The sequence below is a fragment of the Saccoglossus kowalevskii genome, chromosome 6, assembly GCF_978046115.1.
Source record: "Saccoglossus kowalevskii chromosome 6, keSacKowa6.1, whole genome shotgun sequence".
Taxonomy (NCBI): domain Eukaryota; kingdom Metazoa; phylum Hemichordata; class Enteropneusta; family Harrimaniidae; genus Saccoglossus; species Saccoglossus kowalevskii.
Genome location: NC_140646.1, coordinates 9,762,114 through 9,774,451, shown reverse-complemented (window position 1 = coordinate 9,774,451; position 12,338 = coordinate 9,762,114). Strand labels below are relative to the sequence as shown.

General features: G+C 38.3%; 2 protein-coding genes across 2 annotated transcripts; one reads left to right on the top strand and one right to left on the bottom strand.

The window, feature by feature from the left end:
* Positions 1–4,555: 4,555 nt before the first annotated feature.
* LOC146741493 (uncharacterized) lies at positions 4,556–6,670 on the top strand. The gene is made up of 3 exons (XM_085500017.1): positions 4,556–4,891; positions 5,735–5,950; positions 6,320–6,670. The coding sequence occupies exons 1-3, from the start codon at positions 4,647–4,649 to the stop codon at positions 6,477–6,479; spliced, it is 621 nt and encodes a 206-aa protein (XP_085356143.1). The 5' UTR covers positions 4,556–4,646; the 3' UTR covers positions 6,480–6,670.
* On the bottom strand, positions 5,978–11,144 carry LOC102801769 (uncharacterized). Its single transcript, XM_085500016.1, has 10 exons — positions 10,406–11,144; positions 10,150–10,239; positions 9,810–9,918; positions 9,386–9,608; positions 8,705–9,227; positions 8,423–8,609; positions 7,814–8,071; positions 7,547–7,718; positions 6,795–6,943; positions 5,978–6,641 (listed from the first exon to the last, which is right to left on the bottom strand). Exons 1-10 carry the CDS (start codon positions 10,814–10,816, stop codon positions 6,463–6,465), a joined length of 2,301 nt encoding a protein of 766 aa, XP_085356142.1. The 5' UTR covers positions 10,817–11,144; the 3' UTR covers positions 5,978–6,462.
* Positions 11,145–12,338: the final 1,194 nt, after the last annotated feature.

The following is a 12,338-nucleotide window of genomic DNA, read 5'->3' as shown; positions in this document are numbered from 1 at the left end:
GCGATCTCGCCTTCATCAGCTTAAATCTGTGAAAAGCACGGCTGGCAATAGAGCTTGCCGTTATTCCCATAACGAACAAATCATTCGACGCGATAGCATAAAATCGCCTACAAACCATTCGAAGTGAGCACATCGTTTTAACTTTCTCGAACTGTGAACTATAGTCATCACTGTCATTAAAAAAGCAACAAAACCCGAATATTCGAGTCAAAATCTCGGAAGAAAGATCAGAAAGCGAACGACCTTGTGTGCCGACGGACAACATCGGCGATCGAGTGAGCAGTTGAAGCCAATTTCCCACGTAATTTTGCGGCTAAACTTGCCTGCTTGACTCTTTTGGATACTCTTAGCATGATTGTGTAGGAATACGTCCAGAAAATGTGATATTGGTACAATAAATCGCACGATAAGCACATGGAAGTCTAACCCGGAAACAACTCAAGCGCTAAAAACGATTTTTGCGCAGAACGATGCCAGAATTTCAGTTCTGCGCATAGCAATATGCGTTGGTACAGAACGTGTTGAATTCTGGGTAAAACCTCGTACCGTGTATTCGTAGTTATTGATGTAGTGAACGATTAATCAAAAGATATGACGTGTTCAGTACTTAGTGTGATTGGCTTTATGATTGAAGGTTACGCCCTAGAGTCTTTTTACTGCTTTGTGATTGGTTAGAGTTTTGAAATTGAATAACGTTGTTTTAGTTGGTCTTGGCGAGTACACCAGGAGAGACGCAGTCCAGTCCTGGAGAGTCTTGGGGCGAGTCTTGACGCAATCTAGAGAGAGTCTTGGGTCAGCCTTGCGATAGTCTTGGGGACTTTTCCCCAGGGCGCTGTGTCTTATAGAGTGCTCGACTGATCGACTAAGACGAGAGTTGAAACGTATTCCGGTGTATGCGTCTTATTTGACCGTAAGGCTTAAGTGACTTTCCCGGTCCCGTACCTCAAGGGGACGTGATAGAGAGACGAGACGAGATTCCCCCCCTGACACGAGTGGAGAACCCCAGAGGAAAAGAATTCCCCCCTGATATAACACCAAAGTCAAACGCCGTATGCCCAACGCAAGCTGGGCTTGGAATATTATAATGAGCAAGTAAACAATGACGTCATATTTACTTCGATGCGATGTCACTACTTTCCCCAAACGAGTCGTTTTCTTTCCGCAATACGCATCTTTCGAACACACAATAGTTATCAGATGTTATCGTGAACGTGAAAATAATTCTAAAATAACGTACTTATACACAATTGATTCTGGATTCCTTGACCAGGGAGAAAGAAATGACATTTGCAATAATAATCGACGAGCAGGTCCGGGTAGTATTGTTCGGTTGATGAAATAGACGATACAACAGTACTGATTGGACCTACATGAATGCTAATCCATTTCACATAACCAATGCAAATGTTGTTGTTTTTTTGCTGTCGTACATTATCTTCGGTAATAACCCCAAAAGTGAAGTCTTATATCTTCAGCAGAACGTAGCCGTTAAAACTTGCAAAACGAGTCTCGATTTTCGACCGATCAACGCTTAAGCAGCATACAATTTAATTATTTTTTGGCTCATTTAAAAAATACGGTGTCAATATTTGAAACTGCATTGTCTGTCTCTGGCGTGCTTCAGAATGATATAGATCTTGGCCGATCGTATTTTTACAAAGGACCTGAATGTACACCACTAATTTCACCCAACCTCCTGCTCGCTTCTGCTTTTCGATCATTATTTTTACTCGCTTTTGCAACCGCATGTTGAATAATTTCCGCTTAATTTTTCGAGCGCGCGAACCCAGAACGCTCGCATTTTAAATACATGGTCGTGGCATCAATATGTTCTGGTGCACAGTCACTTGGGGGCTGAAAATCAATAAATGCTAATTTAAAAAAAAAAAATCATCCGCTATACGTAAATAAATAAACAAGTTGTGAAACATGTCACCTAGTAAATCGACACCCTGTCGGTTTCAAATTTCGATTTCTTACCTTAAAATGCGAAACAAAAATTTTAGAGGGGATTAGGTGTTACGTTAATAACCATTGTTCAAAATCGCTAACTTGGTTTTATTCAAAACTGCACAAATCCCGCGTTTTCTGATGATATCCGACGATTTCATGAACGAAAATGGCCAGCAGCCAGAATCGGGGGGATTCGCACAGAGTTCTGGGTTAAGCAAGTGCGCGTACTCATTTTCAGCCAATCAGGTGTGCCGTAACAGCGAGTATTTCCTTGATTTAACCATATCATAAATAACTCCTTTGAACAGGGAATATTCCCGAATTTTCTTAAAATTGCTAGAGTAACTCCTGTGTATAAAAAGGCTCAACAGAAGAATTAGACAACTACAGACCAATTTCGATACTTCCGGTTTTCAGTAAAATCTTTGAAAGTGTTGTCAATAAACAGATTATGTCATGTATTGAGAAATTTGATATTTTGTCAGACTTACAGTTCGGATTTCGCAAAAAACGAAGTACAAAACTGGCTTTACTTGCTCTTGTAACTGACATCACAAACCATTTAGATAAAGGATATATTGGGTTTGGTATTTTTATTGATTTAAAAAAAAACATTTGACACTGTTGACCGTGATATTAGTCTTATGGATTTAGATGGGTGGCATATGATTGGTTCAAAAGTTACTTATCAAATAGGAAACAATATGTTAAAATTAACAATACAATTTCAGAAAAGCTTGAAATTAAATGTGGTGTTCCCCAAGGCTCAATTTTAGGCCCTTTACTGTTTTTGTTGTACATTAATTTCATTTGTAATTCTACTACAAAAAATTTCACTTATTCACTGTTAAAATGCTGTACCATTACTTTCACCATCCTACTACAGCCAGATCTGAAGGCCTTTGCCGCATTCTGGCCATGCTGTGTGGCGCGTATCGCGTGGACGGGTTTCACGTTCTCTGCACGTAATAAGCTCGGTTATTAAGCATCCTTTTTTGGGGATGCCCGGTGGCCGAGGGGAAGACGTGTAGTGGCGTGAAGCTAGGCGATTAGGTGCCGTACGCGAGCGCCGGTTCGAGTCACGCACGCAGTACGTATTTACTATAATTAGACATAGTCTTTACCTTGCCGTTTATTCGGTGTTATTTGCTTACTTTACTTCCTATGTCGACAGCAACTATGAGTTTAAAAATTATTTCTCAGTACTTATTCACTGTTAAAATGCTGTACCATTACTTTCACCATCCTACTACAGCCAGATCTGAAGGCCTTTGCCGCATTCTGGCCATGCTGTGTGGCGCGTATCGCGTGGACGGGTTTCACGTTCTCTGCACGTAATAAGCTCGGTTATTAAGCATCCTTTTTTGGGGATGCCCGGTGGCCGAGGGGAAGACGTGTAGTGGCGTGAAGCTAGGCGATTAGGTGCCGTACGCGAGCGCCGGTTCGAGTCACGCACGCAGTACGTATTTACTATAATTAGACATAGTCTTTACCTTGCCGTTTATTCGGTGTTATTTGCTTACTTTACTTCCTATGTCGACAGCAACTATGAGTTTAAAAATTATTTCTCAGTACTTATTCACTGTTAAAATGCTGTACCATTACTTTCACCATCCTACTACAGCCAGATCTGAAGGCCTTTGCCGCATTCTGGCCATGCTGTGTGGCGCGTATCGCGTGGACGGGTTTCACGTTCTCTGCACGTAATAAGCTCGGTTATTAAGCATCCTTTTTTGGGGATGCCCGGTGGCCGAGGGGAAGACGTGTAGTGGCGTGAAGCTAGGCGATTAGGTGCCGTACGCGAGCGCCGGTTCGAGTCACGCACGCAGTACGTATTTACTATAATTAGACATAGTCTTTACCTTGCCGTTTATTCGGTGTTATTTGCTTACTTTACTTCCTATGTCGACAGCAACTATGAGTTTAAAAATTATTTCTCAGTACTTATTCACTGTTAAAATGCTGTACCATTACTTTCACCATCCTACTACAGCCAGATCTGAAGGCCTTTGCCGCATTCTGGCCATGCTGTGTGGCGCGTATCGCGTGGACGGGTTTCACGTTCTCTGCACGTAATAAGCTCGGTTATTAAGCATCCTTTTTTGGGGATGCCCGGTGGCCGAGGGGAAGACGTGTAGTGGCGTGAAGCTAGGCGATTAGGTGCCGTACGCGAGCGCCGGTTCGAGTCACGCACGCAGTACGTATTTACTATAATTAGACATAGTCTTTACCTTGCCGTTTATTCGGTGTTATTTGCTTACTTTACTTCCTATGTCGACAGCAACTATGAGTTTAAAAATTATTTCTCAGTACTTATTCACTGTTAAAATGCTGTACCATTACTTTCACCATCCTACTACAGCCAGATCTGAAGGCCTTTGCCGCATTCTGGCCATGCTGTGTGGCGCGTATCGCGTGGACGGGTTTCACGTTCTCTGCACGTAATAAGCTCGGTTATTAAAGTGTACACTGAACGATAAATTCGTCAAAGATATTATATTTCAATAAATAAATTGGTGACAATACCAACAATTTCATCAAAATTCACGCACCATGAGCTTTGTTATGGGCGATCAATGTTAGCATTTTTACCGGTGTGTCGATGCTCATTTGTCTGTCAGGAACTCCGCGTCATTTATGGGCGTCAAATCTGTGACGTCACAAGTGTGACCCAAACATAACCCTAAGGAATAATGGCGTCGCCAACTCATAGTGCTGAAAGTTCGTCAACTCCAAGTGATGCGTCGTCGCAAAGCCGTGATTGCGAGCTTGAGTTGAATTACGAGTCTTCTGACTTCGATGTCGAGGGTTCATCGGTTGACGGAGGTATACGGCCCTACCAATTTGAGCCCGAATTTAACGACGACAGTCACAGTGATTCTGCTGAAGAAAACGATGTCGGTGATGCTTTGGGCGATCGCCTGAATACTACCGAGTGGTAAGTGGTCGAATCAGCTGGTTTTGATAACATTAACTTCCGGAGTTCCGCATATTTTGAATAATTATTAACCTGTATTTCGGAGTAGTTTAAGTCCCAGAACGAAATGTTCTGATTACGTTCAATCACGGAACTCAGACATGCATAGCCCACTAAGTTTAATTTCATTTTCTGTATCTGTTGACATTATATTTGCAAGTCAGTACAATACGATCGGTGAAACAACAGCTACCATTTAAGCTTCATATTATTGCCTTAGTAGTTAATTACAATTTATGATTAAATTGTATGCATAGGAGCTTATATTTGTGATGCATGTAATCACAGTCCCTCTATCCCCAACTGTGATGTAATTATAAATTATAAAGTCGAATTTAAGCAAGACATTTACTAATTAGCCAAATTGAAATTATCTTGTATATTGGACATCCAGCATTATATTATTAGACAGATCATGACAACCACAACACATACAATTAAATTGTAAGGGGCCAGAATGTTAGCATTTGGGAGGAGGCTTAAAAAACTTATTCCCAATAAGTTGCTGTGATGTTTTTGTTTTTTTATTTGAGACTTGGGGTGGGGTGGTGCTATATCGTAGAGGTAATGCCTAATGAATATTAAGGTGAAGACCGTATTTTCAAGTGTCAGGAATAAATGATTTTGAAAATATGCAAAATAAATCAATTTTAAGATTTTGACAACTTACCTTTGATAGTTCTGATATGGTAATAATTTGTTCTCACAAATAATTATACTGTATTTAGGAGGTAAATAACAAGATAGTAAATTTCATTTTTGCTGAGATACCTGCTTCAAGTATATGTTGTTTATATAATTTAGGTGTCAGTGTAACAGATGTCATGTCATGCCCTCTGCTGAGGAATGTAGATGCTGTTATGAAATAATGCAGGTGAAAGCTGTCTGTGATGAAGTTCCAAATACAGCATGCATCACAGAACATCCTGGATTTAAGCCAGTGTGTCTGGACAAGTATGTATTGCTAACAGCTTATCATGTATATAGACAGTACCATGGAACTATTCCAGAATCCTCTGAGTAAGTATTAAAAGTCGCACATACTGGTCTGGTATGAACACAATTTTATTAGGACAAAATATATCATGGTTTTTGTTACACTGAAAATGTATTATGGTAGATGTGCATAAATGTTAATGAATGTCAGACCAATTACAATTATGTTTTGCTAGAAATTTCTGAACTTTGTGAACTGAAAATGGTTGACACATAAATATGTACAACCAGAACCTCAGTAATATTGTTGAGGGCCATACCAACTACATTACATTTGTAATTGTGTACTAACAGTATTCTCTCATGTCCAATAGAAGTATAGGCATTTTATTAGGTTGGAATAAACTGTGTGCAGTAGACAGAATTTGTACATTCAATTTATTTTCCTTGCAGGAGATACAGGTATGTTGCCTACAGGCAACTTGTCCGATGGTGCTGGGGATATTTAGGCAAAGATGTCAGAGTTCCACTCCCATCATGTGCAGTTCATCTTATCAGAGAAACATATCCTTCACAGAATGGAGTTTATCAGGGATTTAATTATGTTGATTAAAAAACCTCGACTGAAAGTCAGAAACTGCCACTTCTTTATTCGGTCTTTTGAACTCACTGCAGAGTGCAGGAGGTACTTTGTTCAACACATCACCTTTTGCCTGTGACATGGTACATTTTACCACTCTTGCAGTGACATTAGTTGTCACATTTTGTACATAATCTGTAATAAAGAATATTTTATTTTTTTAATTATTGTTATTGTTTTATTTGTTGAAAAACTGAGCTGTGGTTGTGATTTTAAGTGGCTTCAGTCATGCAAATATATAAAGCTGCTAGTATACATGCATGTAGAACATTTTATACCGGTACTTACTGTAGGTAGGTTCTGTCTTTACTTGACGCACTGTGTAACTGCCTTTTTTAAATTTTGGATAAGTTATTTTATAGCAAGGATTTCCCTGCTTAGTAACAGCAGCATGTCGCCCACCATTTTCATTATAATGCATTGCTGCCAAGACAAGCCTATAAATAAAACAACCATGCATTATGATATACTGTATTTTACCACTAAGGACTTAATAGAATTACAAATTCTGAGTGTTAGAATACTTGTTACATACTACATCAATTGTGATTGCTAACTTTTGAAGTTAGAAGGCTCTATCACAGGGATAAGACCTGTCAGTAAATAATTAAAGTCAAAGACAGTAATGAGAACTTGTGTATTACACACGTCTCCAAACCTGTTGATTTGTAAACAATATGTTGTTCTCTGTTTGATTGTAGAATTTAATGTGATAAAACTTATATTTGTACTAATTTAATCTACTAATTTGTTAGCCAGAACTACCAGGGCCAATGTTTTTTCAAAAATGTTGAATTTCAGGTCGTCATTTCAATGTTAATATATTTTGCTGCTATTATTCAACTGTACCAGTTGGAAGGTAGTTTTTTGGGGGGTACACATTGTGAAATAATACAATGACAAGTTTCTTTTATGGTGCCAATCTTTATCAACATCACTCCAGCCTACGTTTCCAACTCACAGTATATTACAACTAAGCTCTTTTGACCGCAAAGTTACTTGTTTATTTTCAATGTTGATTAATACAAGTACGCAGTTACCTGCACATCATTCCATTGTATGAGAACCCATGCATCTTTGGGGCAAACTGATTCACCACAGAATGGTATCCTTCCAGTTCTGAAGTCTGTTGTATTGTTGACAACTTAGGTATATCTTTCTTCATTTGTCGAGAATTGAGGAGCGTTATCAATTTCTCTAAGGGTTTAGTTCCTGGAAATATATATATAATATTTAGGCATTATAATAACAGCATACATATACCATCCTAGTCAAAGTGTGTTAAAATGTGAATAAGAGAGAAATACCTGGTTTTAACCATCGCTTTCTTCTCTCTTGTCTTGTTAAATCCTCATGTTCACATCTAGGAAAGAAAGTTCCATGCCCCTCATGAATATTTTGGATGTGGTTTCCAACAGATGTCCATTTGTCCATCATCAAATCACCATTTCCATCAGGTGTTGAGGCAGCAGTCCAATAAAGATGATTGGTGACACTTTTGATCCAGTCTTGTAATATACCACACTCTTTCTCTTTAGAAAGAGCTAGCATTTTTTTCTGTAGACCTTAAGGAATAAATCCTATCATCAGTATTCTGTGTTTTCAGTCATGATTATAGTTGAACTGTTGCAAGGTAATTTGCTGGTCATGTTATAAAATTGCACTTAAATTGCTCTGAATATTGAATATTATCAATATCACTGATGCTGTATTTGACTAAAATAAATTGAAAATATCCTACAAGGATTAACAATTTCATCTAAAATAATCTGTTCTACCCTAGTACCCATCAATTTTTGATATCAATAGACCACGGATAACAGTGGATCATTTGCATACCAATAGAACAATGGAAAAATGTTTAAGCATGATAAAACAGCTGCTCTCAAAGATTGTGGGGGGAGAAAACTGCTTACCTTTAGCAACATGCCACACATCCACACAGTGTTGAGTATCTGTCATGTTCTCTCTGACCCATTTAATTATTTGAACATGACGGTCTGTGACTATTTTGTAGATATTAATACCTTGACCCTGTAAATATGCCACACTCCTTGCCAAACCTTCCTTCTCCATGTGGCAGCTACTTTTCACCTCGTTACTCTGAATATAAACAATAGATTCAATTTAATTATAAATTGTTACTAGATTGGTGTTTACATAAAACGAGGTACTTGGTAAGTAAAATGTATAAATACCTGCACAAGCTGTATGTCAATCATAGTACCATTATCAAGGTCCATGACTGAATATGAGCCAAATTTAGCACTATGGCCAGGGGTGTCACACCTCCCATCTCCACCTATGCAAAGTGACCTTCCATTTTGAAGTGCATCATCAATGTACTTTCCACGCATGTTTCCCCATACTTCCATTACTGCTGGTTGGAGGTAGTACCTTTGATGTTTCATGAAAGTATCCGTTGAAATACTTGGCATATTCATAAACTGTAGGACACGTAAAGTTTTTGATGCTAATGCCCCAGCTAACAAAATTCCACAAGAAAGTCTAAGATTTCCACTTGGAATGGAACCTATCATGGATTGGCTGTTCCATTTTGTGCTTAGTCCACAAAAAACACAATTCTGCTCCACTCTTACCATTGTGCCACATATGTGTGTGATTTCACCTAATGTAGGTGAAGAGCATCTGGTACATGTGTGGAATAGATTCATGAGTTGAGCTTCCCCAACAACAAAGAATCTATTTTTCTGCATACACCTATAATTAAGAGAAATAAACTAAACTATATTTATTGTATAACACATTTTATTTTTACCATAAACCGTGTGATGTGAAGCTACTCAATGCTCACCATGTTTACCTACTTTCATTCACAAATTTTCCCATTTATATTTTATAATTTTATTAAAACTTACCAATCATCAGCACTCGAACATGAAGCTTGTGATTCACATTCTGACTGTTCATATGTCTCATCAGAATCAGTTGTTGCATTGGACTCTAAACTTGACCAAGTTGTGTCAAGTTCATTGTCTGGGGGTGGTTCTTGTACTTGTATTGTTTGGTTTGGTTTCAGGAGATCACATTGTACTTGAACGCTTCTTCTTTCTGGAGGATGCAACATCTCTGTCTGGCAAACTGTAATGCAAATAACACAGTCAAGTTCAAATACAATACCAAATGTAATTGTCCCATCTGAAAACCTGGCAGTGTGATGGAGAACCTTTTAAAAAAAAAATCTGAGGGTAAGAGAAAAAAAAAATATTCATTGTCAAGATACGAGAAAAAAATATTTTCAACATAAAATATTCTCCTAGCCTCCCCACATACAATACATACCTTTATTTGATCCAAAGGGCCTTACTTGTACACGCACACTTCTCTTATTAGGCTGCTTGTAAGATATTTGAGTACCATATGTTCTAACAGTCTTAGCCTTGGTTAAAGTCTTAAATGTGAAACAAAATTTAGGAAGTGATTATTTATTTATTTATTTATTTATTTATTTATTTATTTATTTATTTATTTATTTATTTATTTATTTATTTATTTATTTATTTATTTATTTATTTATTTATTTATTTATTTATTTATAAACACACTAATATAAACACACCAAGACGCTGTTTATAGAATACATACATGTTTTTCATGCAAGTTTCTCGCAAATGTTCAGTACCTGAATAGAGCTGTCGGTAAGAGAATCAGTGTCCTGTACTTGGTGGCTTGTGTCCTCGTCATGGGTGTCCTCCGAATACTGCAGAGTTACCTGTATCAAACAATGATTACAAATAATAATGTATGAAAAAAACAGACAATTGAACGTACGTAATAGCATTACCGCCATAGCCAGTCGTTATGTGTAAACGTAAACATACTCGCGGTAAATTCAGTGCGCGGCACATAGTCGAACATGAACGAATACAAATACCTACCCTAGCATTTTCTCTTTTAAGAAAAGCAATCCTTGGCCTTTTAGGTGTTGAGACAGCCGGATACGCTGGACTTGTATCAGTCTTGTTACTAATACTCTCCGCCAGGACGCCGGTATGAATTGTTGGCACGGCATCTTTGTGCAAAGTTTTTCTTCCGGGAACTTGTCCCATCGCACGCATAAACTTGTATTTTGCCGGGTAGCACTCGTCTGTGAAATGCACTGAGCAAAGCACAGAATGCTTCGTAGGACCATGCCATTTAGCTCTCTTCACCCGAACAAACTTCGTCCAAAGTTTGCTCAAAGACGGTCTGTCGAGGGGGAATGCGTGAAGCGAAACACCGTCAAGGTTCGTGTTCCAGCACCCGAAAGCAACGCAGCGTTTACCTCGTCTGTCACAACCACTTGACATTACTAGTTTAAATACGAAGCTCAAATGAATAAAAAAAATTCCCAAACGCAACAGTTCGCGTCTTTGGTTGCAATATCACTAAAATAAAACCGTAGAACATACACGAAAATCAACAATAACACAGCTGATCACGAACGACATTTACATACGGTTTACATATCAATGGCGGCAAACTGAACAGGGCGGTCACACTTATGACGTCACATCCAAGAGGTCATGTAAACGAGGTCAAACGGGGGGAGCTTACGTGCGATTTTAACAGAATCCGCTATATTTCGTAAATGAGTCATCGGATTTTAAAACAGATTTCTGGTGTTTGATATTTAAATACAAGATAGCAGAAAATGAAATAAAATCTAGCGTTCAGTGTACACTTTAAGCATCCTTTTTTGGGGATGCCCGGTGGCCGAGGGGAAGACGTGTAGTGGCGTGAAGCTAGGCGATTAGGTGCCGTACGCGAGCGCCGGTTCGAGTCACGCACGCAGTACGTATTTACTATAATTAGACATAGTCTTTACCTTGCCGTTTATTCGGTGTTATTTGCTTACTTTACTTCCTATGTCGACAGCAACTATGAGTTTAAAAATTATTTCTCAGTACTTATTCACTGTTAAAATGCTGTACCATTACTTTCACCATCCTACTACAGCCAGATCTGAAGGCCTTTGCCGCATTCTGGCCATGCTGTGTGGCGCGTATCGCGTGGACGGGTTTCACGTTCTCTGCACGTAATAAGCTCGGTTATTAAGCATCCTTTTTTGGGGATGCCCGGTGGCCGAGGGGAAGACGTGTAGTGGCGTGAAGCTAGGCGATTAGGTGCCGTACGCGAGCGCCGGTTCGAGTCACGCACGCAGTACGTATTTACTATAATTAGACATAGTCTTTACCTTGCCGTTTATTCGGTGTTATTTGCTTAATTTGTAATTCTACTGACGTCTTTAGCTTTAAACTATTTGCGGATGATACAAGCATGACATTCAAAGTGAATTTAATAAAGTTATATTATGGTGTAAGTCAAACAAACTTGCCATTAATGCAGATAAAACTAGTTTCTCCATTTTCAAAACAAATAGGAGAGAAGTAAAAATCACAAACAGTTTAAAAATTAATTCTATTTCTTTGAGTCAGGTCGAGTCTTTTAGTTATTTGGGCGTTCTTCTTGATTCTAGTCTTTCCTGGAAATTTCATGTTCAGAAATTAATTAAAACGATTATTATTTTACACTTATTTTACCAAATTTATCATATTGCATAGAAGTTTGGGGCCATACTTACGAAACAACCCTTAAGCCACTATTTATTCTTCAAAAACGAGTTGTGAGGCTAATTAATTGGTCAAACTTTTATGATCATTCCAAATCACTCTTTAAAAGCATAGGTATATTAAATATATATGATCTTTGTAAATTACAAACAGGAATGTTAATTTTTGATCTGAAAAATAAAAATCATGCGAGATGTGTGCTAGATTATTTTGAACCAATTTAGCACTCGCACATTACAAGATCTGTAGAAAACGCAAA